Raw genomic sequence first — 22,722 nt, 5'->3', positions numbered from 1 at the left:
TAAATGTAAGGAGACACTACCCTTCAGAGAACCCACCATCTGGAACTAAGCCAATGAGACCAAGAATCAGTGCTTCGCCCTAGATCATGGAACTTTCAATTACACCCAGAGAGGTGACTGTGGGCCCAGATGAAAACCTTGGTCCTCCTTGAATCCACACCCTGCCAGACCTCAGGCCCTAGAGAAGCAGTGTTCTCTTCTTTCCTCAGCATCCCCCTTCAGACATCTCTGTGAGACAGTCAAACTCTAAACTCACCCAACTGTATCAACCAAGACTCCTCCAGGGAGTTTACCGTGACTGCCTCACCTTTCTGAGGCCCTGCCGTTTCCACAGTGATAAAATGAAGTCAGAATCAGATGGGACGGGCACAGGAGAAGCAGCTCCTGTACCCAGGAGGGTAGAGTGGGCCAATGTCCAAGAGCATTGAGCCAAAGCTCAACCATGATTCCGTAGCTCTACTCAGAATGGAGAGAACCTTCCGCATAGTGTGACTCACACAGCTGCCTTGAGATCTGAGGTTGTGTGGGCCTCACTGTAAGCAGCATCACTGCATCACAGAGCAAGGAAGAGTCATAGAGGGTTTGTGAGGGTGGGGAGGAGGGTGAGCCCTCAATATTTCCCTCCCCCCCGCCTCCAAGTCCCAGCAGAGCCCTCTGCCTGAGCCTGCTGCTTCATTCCTATCCTTCCCTGGGTGTTCCCTCTCTGGCCAGGACCACAGTGTCTGTGTTTATGTGTGTGTCTGTGTGTCTGTGTAACTGTGTGTGTCTAATTGTGTGTCTGTGCGAGTGTGTGTCTGTGTATGTGCATGTGTGTCTATGTGTGTTCGTATGTGTGCATGTATGTGTATCTGTGCCTCTGTATGTATGTGTCTGTGTGTGTAACTGTGTGTGTCTGTAACTGTCTGTGTGAGTGTGTTTGTGTGTGTCTGTGTATGTGCATATGTGTCTGTGTGTCTGTGTATCTGTGCATGTGTGCATGTATGTGTATCTGTGTGTCTCTGTATGTGTGTGTCTGTGTGTGTATCTGTGTGTTTGTGTGTTTATGTGAATGTGTTTGCATGTATCTGAGTATGTCTGTGTGTTTGTGTCTGTGTTGTATGTGAGAGTATGTTTGTGTGTGTGTGTTTACGTGTGTCTGTATGTGCATGCATGTGTGTATATGTATCTGTGTCTGTGTGTCTCTCTGTGTGTGTGTGTGGCTTCACCTCAGTCCCCCCAGCAGCCTACCTGGAATTCTTGCCTTTGGCTGGATTTTTAGTCTTTTGCACAAATGTCTTCCAGTACATTGTCACCTATGCAATGGCTCCTTTTCCTCAGATCAGGAAGAAACTTCCTTTATACTTTTATACATGTTGATAAGAACATTTTCAAGTTCCTGACAGTACTTCACATCTTTAATCAGGGGTGGACTCAAATAATCAAACTCATATAAAATATGGATACAATTGCATCTTTGGACATTCTTTGGTATAATTTTATTCCATTTCTTTTTCTGAAATTAGTGAAATTTCAAGTGGAATGAGAGTGAGATACATGCATACTCACATACATACAGAGACACACACACATGCACACACAGACACACACAGAGGCATAGGCACACACAGACACACACAGACACAGAGACACACACAGAACCACACACACACACACAGTCACATGCACAGAAACACAGACACATACACAGATTACACAGACACAGAGACACACAGCAACACACACAGAGAGAGACACACACAGACACAGGCACACAGAGGCACAGAGACACAGACACAGAGACACACAGAAACACCCACAGACACAGGCACAGAGAAACACACAGACACACACACACAGACACAGGCACACAGAGGCACAGAGACACAGACACAGAGACACACAGAAACACTCACGCACAGACACAGGCACAGAGAAACACACAGACACACACACATAGACACAGGCACAGAGACACAGACACAGAGACACATAGAAACACACATACAGACACACACATACACACACAGACATACAAACACAGACACACAGACACACAAACACAGACACACAGACACACACATGCACAGATACATACATGCACATACACACACATGCACAGACACGCACAGACACATACACGCACAGGCACACAGACATGTACACACAGAGAAAGATACATACAGACATACACAGACACATGCACAGACACACATACAGACATGTACACACAGACACACACAGACACACACATGCACAGGCACACAGACATGTACACACACAGAGCGATACATACAGACATACACAGACACAGACACACAGATGTACAGACACACACACACACACACACACGTACTCTCACAATCATTGTACCATTCTTGTGTGAGAAGAGTCTGTCTTCCTTCATTTCTCCCACATGAATCATTAATTTGAACCCGATTTCCCCACGTGTAGACCGTTGTAGACCATTCCTGATCATGTCAGTGATTGCATAGGCTGCATGATCCCCTCATGGGGCTGATTGACAATACTCCCTTACGGTAAGTCCCCAAGTCCTTGGTGACAGAGTGGGACTTGGGATTGTCAAGGCCAGGGAAGAACCTGGGTGGAGTTCTCTCACGACTCTTTCTAAATTATACTTGTTGCAGTCACCTGGCAATGTTCCCCCAAACTGAAGAGTCTGTCACATGTTATCCAAGCGGAATTCTTCTCATTGTTAAATGGGCCCAGGATTGAATGACCCCCACCCCCATTCCTGCTCTAGGTGTTCTCTTCTGTCTGCTGTGCTCCAATCTGTCTGCTCGTGTCTCACGCTTCCCTTAAACTCTACAGCCATCACTTCATTCTACAACACATGCCTCTTACTAGCTCTCCTGTGAGGGGACAGACTCCGAGTGAGGCAGAACCCACCAGTTAAGCACACACGTCTTTCCAGAGGGCAAGCTCCATTCCCTTGGCTTGCAACCTTGACCAAGTCTTCATGTAGAACCCAGGAAGGAGGTATAGACACTTGGAGGTCACAGGCCCTGGGGGAAAGAGGGAGGCTCTCAGCTAGGTTGAAGAATTGTGTTCCACAGAAGTCAAAGCTTCAAGCCTGAAGAAAAAAGTGTAACCCCTCAACAGCTGCAAGCAGCCCGAGCAACCCGAGGGGCAGATCCGGGGCTGTGGGTGAGCACTGCATGGACACCGTTGCCTAGCTAGGCTTCCCTGCGATGTCTCCAGCTTTCTCTTAGGAACTAATGGTCCTTTGGCACAGATGACCAAACAACACTGTTACCTTTGAAAATGGCATCACTGGCCACATATGTTCATGTACAGACTTGAGCGGAGAGTTCAAGCCCACATGAAGTTTCAGTAAAAGTTCTTTCCCTCCAGTTATAATTCGGTTTGTTTTCAGTACCTCCCAGAAGTTTCTCCAAAGCTAAAAGGAATATTTATTATTTATTGGACACTTTGTGGACACACTGTGCTTTGCCATCAACAACCCCCATTAACATCGAATGATAGACCATTCTAATACTTAGCCCCTCCTCCACTGACTGCAGCTGTTTCTAACATAATTGCTACCCAACTCTAGAGTATCCTACCAGAGCCCGTGGGCTCCAAATGTCTTCCAATATTCTCAATGGGCTCTCTCGGCAACCCAGTGAATAAGAAGGGCAGGGACTGGAGCGTCTTCTCAATGAATGAACACAAGCTCAGAGAGGTTAAGGAAAGTCGCTAGGTGGCACCTAGAGACCTCACAAATTCTTATGTTCTCAATCATTTGAAACGTGTTAAAAAGTGATTTCTTAGCAACTGGGTTCTGAGGGTTTTTAAAAAATTATTTTTTATTTCATGTGCATTGGTGTTTTCTGTACATGTATGTCTGTGTGAGGGTGTTGGACCCTGGAGTTACAGATAGTTGTAAACTGCCATGTGTGTGGGGAAATTGAATTTGGGTCCTTTGAAAGAGCAGTTAGTGCTCTTAACCTCTGACCCATCTCTTCAGGCCCCCGCCCCCAGGTCCTAGTCTTAAAATGAAAGCAGTTTCACAGCTGAGAATATGACTTTTGTGTTTGTTTTGCAAGCCTTTTTAAAAATTTCACTTTATATCCCAATTACTAGCCCCCCTCCTGGTTCCTTCTTATAGTCCCTCCCCCTTCCCTTCTCCTCTGAGAGAGTGCCTCCCACCCCCGGTCTTCCCCACCATGGTATATCAAGTCTCTTCAGGGCTAGGTACTTCTTTTCCCACTGAGGGCAGACAAGACAGCCAAGTTAGAGGAATGGATTCCACAGACAGTCAACTGCTTCAGTGATAGCCCCACTCCAGTTGTTCAGGACCCACATGAAGACCAAGCTGCACATCTGCTCCATGTGTGTAGGAAGGCTTAGGTCCAGCCTGTGTATGCTCTTTGGTTGGTGGTTCAGTCTCTGAGAGCCCCCAAGGGTCCAGGTTAGTTGACTCTGTTGGTCTTCCTGTGGAGTCCCCTTCAGGATGCTCCGTCCTTCCCCAGCTCCTCTGTAAGAGTCCCAAAGCTCCATCCAATGCTTGGCTGTGGTTCTCTGCATCTGTCTGAGACTATGACTTTAATGTAAAATATTGGCTAATTTGGGAAGCAGAGTTGTTTTGTATGTTTGAGCATTTGCTGTGTTCAGAAACTGTCGCCTCTGTTTTTAACCCCAGCATCTCCTGTGTTTGAGGCCTGCAAGGCACACACATCCCAGCGAGCTGGGAGCACAGTTTAAGACTTGGGTGTGTTCAGAGCAGGACATTTTAGGACCTCACAGAGAGCAGGGAGTGCCCTGTCATCTCCCATAGCATCTCCCTCATGACCTACATTGCCACATAGAAGTCTCCTCCTAAATTTCTCCACACATTCTCTCATGTCTTCAGAGAGACGCATTTCCCCAACATGTGACGAGAGGACACACACACTACTTTGTGATTCTCAGATACCGTGTTCTTGGTTTGGGATTCTCAGATATGCTTGGACTCCTAAGAACTTCGCTCAGTGTTCCCTCCCTCTCAGCCTATCCTGTGACCCTGGGTCAGGTCAAGTGGAAGCCATGATATATATAGAGAAAAGCATTCAAACACACACACATACACACACACTAAAAAATTATGTATGGGTGTTTTGCTTGCATGTATGTCTGTGTAACATATATATAGCAGGTGCTGAAAGGGGCCAGAAGAGGGTGTGAGATTACCTGGAAATGAACCTCTGGGAAAGTAGCAAGCACTCTTAACTCTTGATATACCTTTCCAGCCCCTAGAAGGTTCTTTTTTCATATGTAGAGCATGCAAATCTGGGTGTGATGAGTTGACAAGACTCTAATTTCTGTAACAACAGTAACTTTGACAGGCTCTTTTTTTTTTTTTTTTGTCACGGACACCGTACAGCATCTACTGGGCCTTGGATTTGTTTTAAAAGGATCATCACTGTCTGTGTTTAAAGTCACTAACTTAGCTAACTGTCTTGGCTCAGGAGAATCATCCTCTAGGAGGGTGTGGCCATAGAGCATGTGGTAGAGCAACAGAGTGACATACTTCTGCTATCAGTAATATGTCTCTTGCCTTCTAAATGGAGAGTCTTGCAATAAGATTAGACTATACTAAAACATTTTGAATGCTTATTGTGCCAACATCAATAAAGGCTGTTCACGGAAAACAAAACCTGCAAGCTTTGTATGAGTTAAAAAGTCTATGTACACTAACCCTTCCTGTCAAGGATCAGGGATCTATTTGGAACAGGGAGGGAAAAGACTATAAAGAGTCAGAGGTGATGGACATCCAGAGAAAGCTGTGCCTTCCAGATACAACAGGACGGATGTATGCACGGCCTCTTGAGACTGCGATACCGTGCACAAGACCTGCCCAGGTTCCAATACTGCAGAAGTCCCAGCACAGCAGAGAAGATGGCTGTAGGCAAGCCTGTGGGACATTTTCTTAGTTAAGTGCTGGCTGTGGGAGGCCTCAGTGCATTGTGGGAGTTACCACCCTGGGCTGCAGATCCTGGGCTCTGTAAGAAAGCAGGCTGAGCAAGCTGTGAGGAGCAAGGCAGCAGCAGCATCCTCAGTGGCTTCCGTGTCAACTCTGCCTCCTCCAGGCTGACCTAGCCTTTCTCAACGGACTTGATTCAGGACCTGTAAGCCAAGTAACTATTTCCTCCCGAAGTTGTTTCTGGTTATGGTGTCTTATCACAGCCTTCGTCGCCCTGGCTAAGATAAATCGGTAGCAGGTTTGTGGGATATCGCTGACACGGGCCTGACCATATTGTTTCTGGGGAGGATTTTAGAAGGACTTAGGAACTTTGTGCTAGGAAAGCCATGGGTTTTCAAGACTTGGTTAGTTGTTAAGAACCTGGAAGACTAGAGGACAGTGCTGCCAACAGTGTAGCCGAGGGAGGACTGGCTTGTGAATTTTCAGAGGGAAGCAAAGCCTCTTGTAAGGGCCCATTTGATAGTTGGGATTAAGAATATGTACTTTTGGTCAGTTCAGGCTCAAGAATCAGCTGTGATTAGTAAGAGACCAGAACCACGAAGGGATCCTTTCCATTACCGGGACAACTGATGCTGGCTTGTTAAGAAACTGGTGATGATTGTGCAGCTGTGTCTTCACGTGGGACTCCTAAATTGGGAGCAGGGGCTGTCTCGGACTACACTGCCTGCCTTTGGATCCCTTCCCCTAACTGGGCTGCCTGGTCTAACCTCGGTAGAAGATACACCTGGTCTTATTTACTGCAACTTAAGATGCCAAGGCTAGCTGGTGTCCTTTGGAGGCCTCCCTTCTTCTGAGGAGGGACGAGGAGCTGAGGGGAGAGGGAGGACTGGAGGGCGAAGCTGCAACCTAGATGTAAATAAGTAACTTAATGAATAATAAAAAAAAAGGAGAGACTGAATTTTCAGAGAGATTTTGGAGTTTTACAGACTTTGGATTTTTCAAGGAGATTGAACTTCTAAAGTGCTTAAATTCACAAAGACTAACATTTTTAAAGGATTTTAAAGGCTGTAACATATTTTATAATATAATATTGATATTAATGAGAACAAATGAGAAAGAAAAAGGTTCTAGTTGAAAGGTGATGTGTTGTATGTCAGTCCGACATAAAACTGTCCCCTTGACACAAACCAGAGCCACCCCGAGAATGGGAACCTTAGTTGATAAAACATCTCCATCAGGTTATTATGAGAGAGATTGTTTTCTTGATTTCTTTTGCTGTGTTTGTTTGACCAGAGTGAAGAAAGCTGACCCTTGTCACATTCCTAAGCCAGCAGTCTAGAAACTTGATTTCACTACTAAGGACAGGAATGTCCCAGGACAGTTCTGACCTCATGGAGAACTTATTTCCGGGAAGTAGATTCTCAGAATGTATGCGTATATGAGTGTGTGTGCATGCCTGCACATGTGTGTGTATGTGCTTGCCCCATGAACTGTTTCAAAGATGTGCTGATAAACGTCCTGTTCCTTTTGCCTTCCATTAGATAGCTCTATGCTCAAAGGGTAACTTGAGAGTTCAAAGAGTTCCTTAAGATACTAGTCACATTTCTCTAAAAGCAAAATTCCCAACTTAATGCACGATCATACAGCTTCACCAAGCACAGGAAACAGGTTCTGAAATTAACCTTGACAGCCTCCCAAACACTTAAGAAATTACTATTTCAGTTTCATGAGCAGCAGACCTCATGATTTTGCAACATCAAATTATGATGAGCTTTGGGACAGATGAGGTCAGGACAGTTTCTAAGTGTGCCCACTCACAGCCTCACTGCCTCAGCTGGCAGGACATAATCCTTTCCTCTCCTGTGCTTATGATCAAGGATCTAAAACTCAAGTGTCACCATCTGTGATTTGAATGAGATTTGCCTCCCACAGGCTCATAGATTAGCATGCTTACTCCCCAGCTGATGAACTGTCAGGGAAGGATTGGGAGGTGTGGCCTTGTTGGAGGAAGTGTGTCATTGGGGGTGGGCTTTCAAAAGCCACACCAAGTCCAGGCTTTCTCTTTGCCTATGTATGTAGCTCTCAGCTACTCCTCCAGCACCATGGCTGCCTGCTGCCACCACGACACTCCTGGCACCCAGCACTGCTAGGTGAGGTGTAATGGGGAAGGCTGTGAGCTCCAACAGCAGCCATTTCTCCTTGCAGAATTCAGTGTTAGATTCAGAGTTAGTTCCTCAGCGCTGTGGGACTAAGCATCTGCTGGCAAGCAGAGACCAAGCCTCAAAAAGTCACAGGCAAGGGCTTTAGCAGCACGGGCTCAATTGTGCCAAGACAGCCCAAGAGATTGTGACATTTGGCAGACAGAGTGTACTACATTGCTGTCACAAACCTCCCCAAGGCAGGTATTTTTTTTTTTTTTTTAAAAAGCAACTAGAAATATAGTCTGCACGTGTCTGGAAAGTAGACAAACGAGATGAAGGTGTCATAAGCCCACCTGAAGCCTGCTGGAAGGTCTTTTTGCATGCTTCTTGTAGCCTCTGCCAGCAAGCCCTGGCATTCTGGGCTATTGGCTCATAACTTCAACATGTCTATGTAGTCACAGGGTTGTGACCCTGTTCCCTGTGTGCTCTCTTCTAAGAATACCAGTTAAGATTAAGGAGAGACAGATGCACATCAGTGTTCATCTCCAGACCACTATGCCCAAGGCTATGTTTGTGCTGATTCTGGGCCAAGCCTGTCTCTGGCCCAGGTCACTGCTGCCCTGGGGTCTATATGGTGCCCACAGCTCAGCTTAGCCTCACAGACCTGTGTTTCCTGATCACTCACACATAAGAACATGGCAAGAAAGGCTATTTTTGAGGTATTTCCTGCTGAATCAATCCTAGGAAGTTCTGGGTTATCTTAGGGACCCCACCAACCTTGTGGGTTTTCTTCCAATCCCCTACTCCCCTTTCCTGTTTGAAGAAAAAAAGCTATTCTTATAGTGCAGGGAGGGGGCTGGGAGCTGTTCCAGAACAGAGCAGCACAGCAGGCTGGGCTTCTGAAATGCACAAAGGAGTATTTTTAGAGCTCAGGGCAGCCTCACTGGATCTGAACTGCTTAGACTCTTCTAGAAGGAAGAGAAGCTGAAGCTTGGACAATAGCATCCAGAGTGGGGGTGGCATTCTCTCCTGCGGGTGTCTGGAAGCATCTGTGCAGGATGGAGGAATGGTGTGTGTGTGTGTGTGGTGCCAGTGTTGGCTGGAGGGATGCTGTGGTGGGTACCAGTGTCAGCTGGAGGGATGCACATGTGATGGTATATACTGGTTACCACAAACAGGCAGCAAAGCAAGACAGCACCATCTCCAATGTGCTTTCAGGAGACAGCAGCAAAAAAATGGGGATTTTCCATGGCTTTAGCAGTTAATTACCCAAGCCCTCTTCCCCAACAAGAAAAGGCACCATTAGGATCATAAAGAGGCGTGTTTTTAATGGATAACTCAATCTCTTCATACAATATTGCACAAATTAAGGATGTATCAATAATTCTATTTATGATACAAACTCATCAACATTCACATAAAACTACGAGTTGGTATATTTTGGTGGTAGGTACTTTAGCAGATAGAACAAATATTGAACTCAGCTACATGAGACTCAGCCTTCCACAAAAGAATTCACAGGTTACTTAAGATGTCCAACCCAAGTCAACCAAGACCACGTAAAGAAAACGTGGGATCCAGGTGTGGTAGCACATGCCTCAGGACGTTATAGCAGAAGGATTGTGGGTTCAAGGCTGGTCTGTAGTATACAGCAAAACCATGGCTCAAAAAACTGGTGATAAAAACATTAAAAAAAGGCTTAGCAATTTCATTTAGGAACCAGAAGCATATGCATACTGGCAACTGTAAGAATTTGCATGTTCTGCTCCACAGGTCCTGTGCTGAGAGTAATCCCACTGATGCACATCTTCTCTGTAAGAAGAAACTATTGTTTCAAAGTTCTAAACAAACACAAGACTTCCCTTCCAACGAAAACTAAGGCAGTCTCTATAAATTAAACTCTGGTGAGCGCGCTGGCCAGGCCCATCGGCACCGCATGTCTCAGACAGCACTGCTGTCCAAGGAAGGGAGAGCTGGGCAGAAGCTCTGAGAACTGCGCTCAGTCGTGATGGGAGTGAGCTAGCAGGCTGCTCACCATAAGCACTTTGAACTGAAAGGTCTAAGCAAACCATCATGAAGCTTGCCCAAGAGGACAGACTGAAACAAGGCCTGGTGGTTCCCGCCTTCTGATAGCGGAACTCAGAACTCACGAACTGTTGCAGGGTTGGCAAAGGAGGCATGTGGTAGTCACATGTTTGGTAAAAATGTAACGGGCCATGCCAAAGGTGAGGGAAATGAGGTCCCACTACACCGTTACCCACAGTCGTCCTGCCCGAGACTGGGGATTGGCAAAGATTGAGAAAGGGCCAGGAGACACTCTCAAGCCGTTCTGTGATCTAGGTGCGCGCCTGTTATCTCATTCCTCAATTCCCAGCAAAGCAATGGCCAAGAAGCTGGTTCTAGCACAAAGCAGGTTACAGCATAAGGGTGCGGTAGGAGTTTTCTGTATAGAACAGAATGACTCAGGAAACCAACGGCTTCTCAGTTTGTGTCTTACAGAGAGTGCAGGTACCATGTTTTCTGTTTGTGTCTTATAGAGAGTGCAGGTACCATGTTTTCTGTTTGTGTCTTATAGAGAGTGCAGGTACCATGTTTTCTGTTTGTGTCTTATAGAGAGTGCAGGTACCATGTTTTCTGTTTGTGTCTTACAGAGAGTGCAGGTACCATGTTTTCAGAACTCTTAGCACATTGGCTTGATTCCCAAATGCGTTGCTTTATTTTCACCCATGAGGCAGCCACACACTATACTTCTGAGCACGTGACATCACATGATTTCTTCAGTGAGCTCCAAGGTAGACCCAGCCCCCCTGGAGCTTGCAGTCCTGAGTTTCAAACGTTAAAGCTTTCGCCGCAGCCACAGGTTCCCTTGATGTTGGGGTTGTTGAACACAAACTCACTGGACAGTTTGTCTTCCACATAGTCCATCTCTGTTCCTAACAGGGTCAGCTGTGCTTTCTTCTCGATGAACACTCGGACTCCTTGGGGAAAAGGAAACACGTGTCACAGAGCCCGCAGTGTACAGAACGTGCAGATCAAAGCCCAGAGTCTCCAGTGGGCACTGTCAGCCACGCTACAGCTAATGAGTGACCCTGGACTTCCTTTCAAGGGGGAAGTACACAGCTTCCTGCTAGCCCCGTCTACAGCCAACCAATTCTATACACAACAGGGAAACCCTGAGATGTGGAAATTGCAAGGTACTTCTGCAAATCTATGATCTGCTTTTCACTGTAGTTTATTCATTTTTTTCAATTTGCTGTAGGAAAATGTGTAATTCTATGAGCTTTAAGTGATGGCATTTATGAGGGGTCTGAGCCTGACACCATCAGCTAAAAACACACAGTACTGTTGTTTCATGGGACATTTCTAACCACACAACATAAACCAAGATCAAACAATGAGCCATAGACGTCAGAGCTCCAATCTGCTGATGGCCTTACACATGAACACACACCCCACAGGTATCTTCCTCTATAGAGGCAAGTGAGGCTTATGTTTGAGCTGATGTCATTCTTAGATTTTCATGTGGATGAGTGTTTGCCTGTAGGTGTGTGTGCACTGGAACAAAGTTAGAGATATTTGTGAGCTACCACATAAGTGCCGGGAATTGAACCCAGGTCCCATGGAAGAGCCGCAAGCACCAGCTCCAATTTTCCTAACTTACAAAAGGTCTTTATTAGTTAATTTCAGTTAAGTCTGGTGAAAGTAGAGTTAGGAATATAATTCCTGCTTGTCTAACACAAAAAGGGTTGCAAGTTACTGTGAGCACAGCTCAGACGCCTAGACCTGACCACAAAGCCCCCAGCGCTCCCTTTCTCCAGGGCTCTGTAGTGTTCTCTCCTGTGCCTGACACAAAACCTTGCTAACCCAGGCTGGCCTGACCTTATCTTGAACCCCAAAACTTACGATCCCCATCACCAACAGTAGCAGCGTTAAACCCAACACACCACGACACACTCTTTAGTAGGTTTTGCAAGATGACAGGAGCTGGTGTCAAGTGTAGTAACTGACAAAGTGCTCAAAGCTCAAAGGCACAGCTGTGCTGGAGTGGGGCTGCTCCTGCCAAGGACCAGGACCATCTCAGGTAGCTCCTGACCATTCCAGCTCCAGGGACCAGCCATCTGCGCTAACACACACACACACACACACACACACACACACACACACCACAATACATACAGAACTTTTCAACAGAAATGGCTGGCTGGTTCACTTTATTCTCTGTGGGTGATGAGAGGCTAGGAGGAGAGGAACCTGCCCTGAAAGCCCGGCTGAGTCAACAGCCAGAGCCCATGGCGAAGGGGGAGAACCAACTCCCAAAAGTTGTCCTGACTCCACAAACTAATAGGACTTTTAAAGGCTTGGGAGGCTGAGCCCAATGGCCACTATAATTCTACTCAGAAGCTGTGAGAAGAGAATCAAGATTCAGGCCTGGGCTACCAAGACACTGTCTCAAAAAACCAAAACAACCACCCAAACCTTCCCCAGGGATGAGCAGTTAGGGCCTAGACAGACCCAGCTTCTCCACAGACGTTTCTCTCAACCTCTCCTTGCACCAGGCTCAATGGAACCTGGGAAAAGGTCCCCTCTCTCATTTCAGTGGCTGCACATAGATAATATACCAAAGAAAGCCTGCCTGCCGAGACTGGGCACACAACGAGCACCACTCTCACAATTCCTAACAGACGGCAGCCTTTACATCTGTTTTGTACAAAAAAAGATGTTTCGTCAGAACAATGTGCCCAGAAAATATTAGAGAAACAACTCCACTACTTCCCAGAGCTGAGCATGGAGTACATACCTCCATCTCATCACTGGGGGTTAGAGCAGGAATTAAGGTCATTCTTACACCTGGCCACATAAGGAGTTCAGGGATAGCCTAGGCTACAAAAGAACCTGTCTCATGAAGACAAGAGAGCTTACCGTCTTGAATAACTTCTTCATCAGAATCTCCTTTTGTCTTTGTATACTCCAGGCTGTAAGAGAGGCCGTTACAGCCCCTGGTTCGCACGCCAACTTTCAGGCCCACCTGAAAAGAATTGAGAATACAAACTTAGTGTTAACAGTACAGGTTAAAAGACTAATGAAAATCCTGGCTACAGTCAAGTGTGGTGACTCACACCTTGAACCCCAACATTTGCTTGGGAGGCTGAGGGATGAGGACTTTGGCAAGCGAGAGGCCAAAGAGCAAGACAAAGTTTCAAGAAAAGCAACAAGGGCTGAATTAGCTCAGAAAAGGGCTGATGGGGCCAGCTCAAGAACCCAAGGAAGTACTCCAGAATACACACACACACACACACACACACACACACACACACACACGCAAATACAAATACCTGCACACATAACAAAATCAAATTTAAAGGAAAACAACCTTTGATATTTATTCCCATTATTCCCTTTCCCTTACACTCAGTGGTACATAACAGATTTCTGGTCACACAACGCCCCTATAAGAACAAATGCATCAGGACACAACATTTGACAACAACACAGACAGCACACAGAAGAAGAACGCAGCCACTGTGGTCCAGGAAAGCAGCTTTCCTGTTTCTCCCAGTCCTGCTTGCATTTGCGTCTGGATTGTTTTTACTGCAGCATAGTAAACGTTTTCCTCTCTCTATTTTGTGGACATGAGGTACCAGTTCCACAGTGTTTGCTTCCTGACTATAATCTGGAGTAATGCAGTACAGCCGACACTAGTTGCTTGTCTTACAGTTCAGGCTGGTCCCAAAACTCATGACCCACCTGGCTCACCCATCCAAGCACTGGACCCATGGGCATGCACTACCATACCTGGCTTTTCTTTCTTTTACCTTTTTTTAGACCCAGCTGCCTCTGCCTCGGAAAGCTGGAGTTAAAGGTGTGCACTGCTACGCCCATCCTCTTTTGATGGCAGATTTTGTCTTTAAAACCTGGCTTCCTTTAAGAGTTTCTGCTCTTTTTTTTTTTTTTTTTTTTTTTTTTTTTTTTGAGGTGTTCTCTAGAGGCTTCTGTGGTTACTGAGCATGGAGGCTCATCCTGTCACCTGGCAACCACCCTGCCTTTCTAGGAGCCTCCTTTCTAGGGCAGTTCAGTAAAATACCAAGGAAATATACCAAAATACCAGGAAGCCAAAGACCACAGTAGTTTTAAGTGTGTGTGTGGGGTGGGGTGGGGTGAAGGGGGAGCTGAAGGAGAGGCCATGGAAGATGCTGTTTACTGGCTTGCTTGGCCTCTTTTGTTTTGTTTTCTTTTTAAAAGGGAATTATTTATTTTTTTTATATGAGTACACTGCAGCTGTCTTCACACACTCCAGAAGAGGCATAGGATCCAATTACAGATGGTTGTGAGCCACCATGTGGTTTCTGGGAACTGAACTCAGGACCCTTTGGAAGAGCAGTCAGTGCTCTTAACTGCTGAGCCATCTCTCTACCCCCTAGCCTGCTTTCTTAAAATACCTAGAACCACCAACCTGGGATGGAAACCACCCACAACAGCCCTTTCCCCCATATCCTTCCTCATCAATCACAAATTAAGAAAATATCCCACAGACTTCTCTACAGCTCAGTGTTATGGAAGCATTTTCTCAGATGACTCCAGCTTGTGTCCAGGTGACATAAAACATAAATTACAACAAATTGATGTGATTTTCTAATAATATCTACCTATACTCTCAGTATTGGTGCCTGCCTTTTCTTTTAAGCAAACAGTCAATCACCCCTTCCCTAAGTCCTGCCCTACCAGGGCATTCCAATTCTGTGAGACTCTGTAAGGTGTGCTTGCTGCAGGAGCTCCCTCAAAAAGGGGAGTTCTACCCTCTAACCAGGACTTCTTTATTCAGATGGAATAAGCTGCCTGGATGAATTTCTGGAACGTAAGTACTAAGCACTTTTAAACTTCCTATCTCTGTACACAGAAGTCCTTAAGAAAGCAGAGTCCAAACGCGAGGCTGGGGACATTAGAGTTCTGACAGGGTGAGCGGTGATGTTCTGCAGCGTGCTGGCTTCCCTGTCTGAGGTCCTTTGCACACTCCCAGAAACACACAAAGCAAAAGCAAACAGAGTTCCTTCTCAGTATTTGTAAACAACAGTTTTTAAGCCAGGCTTGGCAGCTCACACCTGCAGCCCCAGCACATAGGAAGAGAGACAGGCTGATCTCCCCTGAGTTCAAAGGCAGCTTCATTTACATAGAATTCTAATCCAGGCAGGTTTAGGAGTTTTGGGAAAGGAGTTGTCAATGCTATAAATTACACACTTTTACACCATCAAGAACAAATATACCTTTACAAACCTACACAGCTAATTTCATGGAATTGGGAGGGGGTTCTTGGTCAATTTATGCACTAAAAAGTCCAAACAGAGTCTGAGAGCTGACATCTGTCAGCATTTAACACCTTTCAGGACGGAGCTGTGAGTGGCACAGTCAGGCTGTTCAAGAGCCTCAGGCCTAAGGAATGACTACCCACAGGCCACAGCTCAAGTGATTCACAGACCCAATTCAACCACCCTGAATGTGGGGATGGATCCTCTGTGGACACAGTAAGTTATGAGTCCAGGTCTAGAACACTGGGTCTGGCTCTCTTCACCAACAGCCGGTAACTGATGTCTGTGGCAGACACAAAAACCCAGATACCTTTCATACAGAAGGTTAGCTGAACAAATCAAACCTTCTCAGGAACATGTGCGGCCATGAAGGAGGGTGTGATGGTTTGTTTATGCTTGGCCCAGGGAGTGGCACTTTTAGGAGGTGTGTCCTGTTGACGTGTCACTGTGGCATGGGCTTTAAAACCCTCAACAAGTCAGTCTTCCACTAGCAGCCTTCAGATGAATATGAAGCACTTTCAGCTCCTCATGCACCATGCCTGCCTGGATGCTGCCATGTTCCTGCCTTTGTGACAATGGACTGAACCTTTGAACCTGTAAGCAGCCCCAATTAAGAGTTGCCTTGGTCATGGTGTCTGTTCACAGTAGTAAAACCTTAACTAAGACCGAGGGAGACCTTTAATTTAGATAATGACCTGGAAGAACTCCAGGCTGAATTGTAAGAGTAAAACCAAAGTGTAATCACAGCACGTACTGCACACTGTTGTCTGCAGAAGCAAGAGAAACCCACACAAGAACAAGTGCTGTGCAGGCCAGTGGTTCCCTGGGCAGGATTTTGGTCCTTACAACTTAGGAAGAGAGAGGGTGCTACTATCATGCAGCAAACAGAGGCCAGGAACACTCCAGAACATCCTTAGCCACCCCAAGGCACACAAGTGGCAGGCAGGAAGTGCCCAGCCACAATGCACGCACAGACAAGCTCCGGCTGAGCTGTAGAGTCTGGCTGTCTATGGACATGCTCACTCCCTGTGTAAGATTCCAGAGTCTGGGTGCAATTCCCTGTGGAGCACCTGCCTGGCAGGAGTCAGGCCCGGGGTTGAATCCTTGCCAAGGTAGAAACTAACAAAACTGAACCCAGCAGTCAGTGAAAACATACATACTTGCAACAAAGTAAATCCATTTATCCCCAGAACAGAACCTCAGCTCTGCTAACCTTTTTTTTTTTTTTTTCCCAACAGGGTTTCTCTATATAGCCCTGGCTGTCCTGGAACTCACTTTGTAGACCAGGCTGGCCTCTGACTCAGAAATCCACCTGACTCTGCCTCCCAAGTGCTGGGATTAAAGGCCTGCGCCACCACTGCCCGGCTCTGCTAACCTTCTAACAGTTACTCACATGCTCAGGCTTGTCTTTAAGAAGTTGTTTTATCTTGTTCACAGCAGACGGGGTCTGAAAAAAAAGAAACAGTTTATCAACTCATCTTCTGGCCAGGCCTTCCACTGCAGCAGCCCAAGTCTGCTTACCAGTAGTAAGCTCAAGTCTTGCCAGAGCATCTGTGGATTTAGTCCAGCAAAGAGAGTCACGGCAAACCCACACTCCTCCTGTGCTATCCGCCTCGACAGAACCCCGTTTCCTGAGAAGATCCCGTCTGTGCATCTACTGCATGCTCTGTAACAAGCACAGTGCCAGGCAGAGATGGGCACGAACGTCAGCCGCAGAAGACACTCACACAGACTATGTTATGATGAGACTCTCAACTTTGCTCTGGTTATTCGGCAGCTTTTAATTATCACAAACCAAACTAATTGTGGGTGATTTTTATTACATCTTGCCATATTCTTCTCATTAAAAAAAAGGCTACATCAATAGAGATAAAGCCAAGTAGACAAGGCAGTTAGAGAAATGGCAGGTGAGCGACCCTGGGATTGAGTATCCTGTGAGATAAAGTGCCACAAACTCCAGTGGAGTAGAAGGAAGGACAGACCTTGCCTTTGCTCCAACTGTGTAGCTTAACTGCAGGCGGCTCTTCTCAGGAAAAGCCAAGGGGTGCAGAAGCCCACAAACACCAGCCAGGGCACTGCTACCTGGTGACGTCACATGTCCCCAGAGTAGAGCGATGTTCCATTTCACAGTTGAAGTGGTTGCTCTACAATATGGCCTCAGAAAAGAAGTAACTTTTAAAGGTGAACTTATTTGGGAAGGGATTAAGTATGCATATTCTAATAGATCTTAAAATTACCTAGACTTAATTCAAAAAGAAAAAACTAATTTTAGTGAAAATAAAAGGTTTGTCAAGGAAAACGAGACTATTTTAAAATGTGCTTATTTACTGTCTTTCCAAGTGGCTGCCAATAAGCACGTCCTCTCCTGTCTTCCAGGTGTCCATTTCCACGAGCATCCTTCCTCCAGAAGTGCTGAGGAAATATATCTATTCTCTGTCAACAGAACATGACTTTGAACAACAGTCTTACAAGGGCGGCAGCAGAGGCTGCTGCAGCTTAAAGCACAGGCTGCTCTTGAAGAGGACCTGGGTTTGCTTCCCAGCACCCATGCAAATGGTGGCCCACCACCATCTGTAACTTCAGAGAATCCAATGGCCTCCCTCTTTTAGCCCCTGGGGGGTGTGGGGCGCCAGGCACTCATGGTATATATACATACATGCAAGCAAGACACTCACAGACATAAAACAACATAATAAAAAACAAAAAGCTTAGAAGGCACGGCTTAGGGAATTGTGATGTTGGAGCTGGCTCTGCCATGAGCCTGGGTCCAACGCATGGGTCAGAGGAGAAAATGAAACCCACGTACTGTCTGATGAATACAGTTTTCTCATTAACTGGGTGAGAGTTTTATCCCCATAAAGTTTTCTAAGTTGCCTACTTTGGTGTTTTCTTCTTTTCTCAAGTCTCTCTTGTATACAGGGAAAGACATGCAAGGAAAAGTAACATTAAAAGGATCTGAATGTCTGCAAACTGCTGTCAAGTGACCAAAACCGGTCCTACTTTTGCTGTGTTCCTCCCTGAGAAGCTGTTACTAAGCTCTCAACTAAGAGGGAGAGACAGCTTAAACTGGCCAAGGGACTGCTTTATTTCTGCATTGTTTTGGAGATACAGACTGTGCACCCCAGGCTGGTCTTAACACTTGACCCTTACACCTCCAAGAGCTGCCATTGTTCAGCCGAAGGACTGTTCTGGTTAGTCAAAAGAACTGAATGGGTTGAATGGGGCTCCGATGGGACTGCCCTTTCTGTTGTAGGTATAGACCTGGACTTGGTACTAGAAAGAAGGTAAGTACCCCTTGACTACAGGTCCATGTGCACACCCTGGCAGCAGGAAGGTCTTCCCTGAACCACTACAAGTCTGGCAGCTTTCTACTATGTCTGCATTCCCAGACCAGCTCAACTTGAACCTTCCCAAGAAATTTACCAACAAGTAAGGGCTCAGAATTTAGATTATTGAAATCCTGTAAAATCTAGTAATGCCTTTTAATCTGCTCCTGTGTAAACTACCACAGAAACATGGCTGCTTAAAGTGAGAACATATTGAAGATGTTTTAAAAAAATTATCGAAGGGCTGGTGAGGTAGTTTGTCAGGTAAAGGAACTTGTGGACATGCTTGAGGACCAGAGTTTGATCCCTGGGATCCACACGATCAAAGTAGACAAGTGACATCCAGAGTTGTCCTCTGATCATACAATCACTAAGGCACCCATGGCCATACATACACAATAAATAAATGTAATTTAAAATATTAAACACTCAAACCAAACAATTATTCCAAGGCTGTTTCTGTTGTCAGAATGCTGGGAAATGCACTTCTGGAGCGAATGTTTCAGAACTGCTTCACATGGCTGCTGCTGAGCCTGCAGGGTAGCTGGCTGGCCAGTGGAGCCCCTGCCCTGCCTGTGTCCATTCCAGCACTGGGATTACAAATATGCACCACCCCACCCCCATCGCAGCTTGTGTTTTATCTGGGACCTGGAGAGGAAACTCGGGCCCTGAGCTTCACAACTCATTCTCTGCGGGTTTAGCCCTTGCCCCACAGAGGCCCCTCCCCCAGGCGGTATCTGTTATAGCTCATGCTTTTAATCTTACAACTCTGTGGTTAAGAGTAATTAAATATCCGCAAGGGCTACTAAATTAGTGATCAGAGTGTTAACAACTGTAAAACAAAACAATCACTCTTTACAGTGAACACACACACCTCACCAACAGTGAACACACACACCTCACCAACAGTGAACACACACACACCTCACCAACAGTGAACACACACACCTCACCAACAGTGAACACACACACCTCACCAACAGTGAACACACACACCTCACCAACAGTGAACACACACCTCACCAACAGGCTTTCTCTCCTCTCACACCGTTTCTAACACTGGACTAGAAACCTGGCTGTACCCGAGGTTTTCCTGGTAACAGTTTCTAAACCAGACACACGTGCTAGTTGCTGTTCCAAAGATCTTCTGGCCCTACTCCAGTGAAGTAGCAGGTCCTCAGACACACCCTGGGCCCCTCCATCAGGCTGTGCTGAGAAGCTAAGTCCTCCAGAGTCTCCTGTGCATGTACAGTGAACTAGCTTCTCAGCACATCAACATGGATACTGGCCAGGCCCCACGGCTCACTCGGAAGTTGAGCTTTGTGCAGTATGAGCCTCTAGTCATGAAAGCTGACTACCTGTCTTGTACAATGATGGAGGTAAAGCTGCCTGTCAACCAGGAGGTAATTTTCACATTCTTCAGTTACATTTTACTCTGGTTCCTACAAGTTAAATTCCATTAAGTCCTAGACACACAGAGGTGGGAAGGAGCCAATTCTGTCTGGATGTGGTGAGCTGGAACCATTCCGGGTTTACAGATCTTACCACAGTGTAATGCCTGTTCCTGGTTGTCAGCGTGACTCTATCTGGAATGAACGACAATCCAGAATTGGAGGGCTCACCTGTGATCCAGATCTTGAGTCTGGAAGACACAAGTTTCTGACCTGGATCTTGACATGGAGATCTTGAGGCATAGTGGCTATGAAAAGCTTAGGCCCAGGCAAGGTAGTACATACCTTTAATCCCAGGAGACTGAGGCAAGGAGATCTCTGAGTTCAAGGTCAGCCTGGGACAAAGCAAGTCCCAGACCCAGGCGTGGTGGTACACACCTTTAACCTGGGCCTCACTTTCTGCTGGAGACCTACATAAGGACACTGGAAGAAGGAAGATTTGCTCTTCTTCACTGCTTGCACTTACTCGCCAGCACATCTGTTGGATTGTGTTTCTACAGAAGACCAGCTGAAACAACCAGCCTGTGGGACTGAGCAACTACTAGATCCTTGGACTTCCCGTTCACAGCTGCCCACTGCTGGGGAGTTGGACTAAAGACTGTTTAAGTCATCATAACAAATTCCCTTACTATATAGAGACTACCCATAAGTTCTAGAGAACCCTGACTAATACAGCACAATGTGCCAGCCTATCAATTCTGTCCAGGACTGACATCAGCTAACAGATAGCTGGTGCTTATGTTTTATGTCACACCTTTCCTGGCCATGCTGACTTCTAGTAGACTACAGCACTCTGCAGGATGTCAGACTTCCTCCTGTCAGACGGATGGGCCAGTCAGGCAGTGCCCGCCTCTTATCACTCTTGTTTGCTAGCTATCTCTCTCTCACACACACATTAGGCCTTTGGTCACCTCGTTGCTTTTACATTTGCTATATGCTGGGGCTCAAAATGTTTGCCAGACACCTGAAAAACAAGCACGGGACATGACGCCTGCCAGTGGGCTGCAGTGTTGTTCCCTGTGTCCTCTGAAAATCAGGGAAAGCTAACACCACAGACTCTACAGCTGAGCCAGGCTGCAGCGCAGAGGGTGTGAACTGAGACCTGCTACCACAAGACGACACATAACCAAACAGAAGATTACAAAGCACGACTGTGCAAATGAGATGTTACTCCTGTTAAGAATGGCCTATGGAGGGTGGGACTCTGGCAACTCACTTACTTCTTGTCATGAAAACAACAGATCTTGATAATGTATGCTGAGGAACCGGGAAGAAAGGGGAGGGTCGTAATTTCCCAAGTAACATGTAATATGAAAACCTAAGCAATCAAACAAACAACGACAACCGCCACCACCTGTCCTGTGCCTCCACTTTTCTAGGATTTACTATTTATTACTTGTATGAGGATTCTGCTCTATTCTCAGTATGATGAACATAGCTGGAATTGTGCTTGCACAATCCTAGAATCCTTGGTATACCTGCGGAGCCTAAAACTAGCTTGCTCCAGAGGAAAAGGCAACAGAGAACACAGTGTGATTATTGGGGCAAACTGAAGGGCCAAACCACGACCTCTCACGAAAACAGATTCTCTCACTTAGTCACGATTTCCTTCTATTTTGCTTCAACTAATAATTATTGGCAAGAGCTCCACTTAGGGCTCTGGATGGAGCAGATTCCATGGTGGCGTCTGGACCAATGGTTTCCCTGTCTCACGCTGTCTGGATCCTACGTTTGCCTCCCTCCCGGGCTGACGCCTCCAGGGAGGTTATGGCGAGCCGCGGCGTTCCCTGCGTGACCTTTCTCCCGGAACGCCGTGACCTCGGCGCCAAACTGCCGCCCACCGTCCCGGCCGCCCGGTGCTGCGCCCACAGCCCGTCCGCTCCACCGCTCCGCGCGCGGCCCGCCGGGAGCCCCAGTCCGCGTCCAGGCTTGTTCTGAGCCCCGGGTCGGGGTCGCCACCTCCCCGCGGACGCCGAGGTGACTCACCAGCGTGAGCGCCGCCCGCGTGGGCTGCAGTTTCCTCTTGCTCACGGCCCGCACGGTGGCGCGGACCAACGACGCCGACATGTCCACGTCGCGGCGCCCGCAGCCTCGGGCTGGAGCGTAGGGCCTCAGCTTCTCTCCATGGACACGGCGGGCACTTTGACGACACAAGCTCCTGCGCAGGCGCTACAGGCCCCGCCCCCAGTTGCCCGTCCCGCTCCGCCATTGGACAGTCTGGGTGAGTGACGGGCCGGGCCGATTGGCCGTCACCACTGACGAGGCACGGGAGCTGACCTGTGACCTTGCGGGCTTCGCGGTCAGTGTGCTACCGGAAGTGGAGTGGCTTTTTCCCCGCACAGCGCACTTTAACGACAAGCCTCCCGGAAGTGGGGATACTGTTCTGTGACCCTGAAGCTGCTCCGACAGTAGAGCAAGCGGAAAGACACCGTAGGACAGGTTTCCAGTTGTTAAAATGTCACACTTGTGTAGCAGTTTGTGTCAGGAAAACAGTACGTACATAGCTACCAGCCTCGCAACAGACGAGGATGGAAGCACAGGCACGGTGGCTCTATCCGAGCCTTAGAGTGTCCTGGGCGCTGCGTTAGAACCAGTTCTCGA

At 47.1% G+C, this 22,722-nt stretch overlaps 1 protein-coding gene across 1 annotated transcript; it reads right to left on the bottom strand.

Moving 5' to 3' along the window:
* Positions 1-9,345: 9,345 nt before the first annotated feature.
* On the bottom strand, positions 9,346-22,283 carry Isca1 (iron-sulfur cluster assembly 1). The gene is made up of 4 exons (XM_034510736.2): positions 22,108-22,283; positions 16,738-16,791; positions 12,964-13,069; positions 9,346-11,021 (listed from the first exon to the last, which is right to left on the bottom strand). Exons 1-4 carry the CDS (start codon positions 22,186-22,188, stop codon positions 10,873-10,875), a joined length of 390 nt encoding a protein of 129 aa, XP_034366627.1. The 5' UTR covers positions 22,189-22,283; the 3' UTR covers positions 9,346-10,872.
* Between the last annotated feature and the right edge of the window lie 439 nt (positions 22,284-22,722).

Source organism: Arvicanthis niloticus, chromosome 8, assembly GCF_011762505.2.
Source record: "Arvicanthis niloticus isolate mArvNil1 chromosome 8, mArvNil1.pat.X, whole genome shotgun sequence".
Taxonomy (NCBI): Eukaryota; Metazoa; Chordata; class Mammalia; order Rodentia; family Muridae; genus Arvicanthis; species Arvicanthis niloticus.
The sequence above is the reverse complement of the archived record's forward strand: the minus strand, read 5'-3'. Positions and strand labels throughout refer to the sequence as shown.

Coding starts and splice junctions, on each gene's coding strand:
- Isca1 (XM_034510736.2), bottom strand. CDS start 22,188: ATGTCGGCGTCGTTGGTCCGCGCCACCGTGCGGGCCGTGAGCAAGAGG. Junction 13,070..16,737: donor TTAAAGACAAGCCTGAGCAT/GTGAGTAACTGT, acceptor AATTCTTTTCAG/GTGGGCCTGAAAGTTGGCGT. Junction 11,022..12,963: donor TGAAGAAGTTATTCAAGACG/GTAAGCTCTCTT, acceptor CTTTTCCCCAAG/GAGTCCGAGTGTTCATCGAG.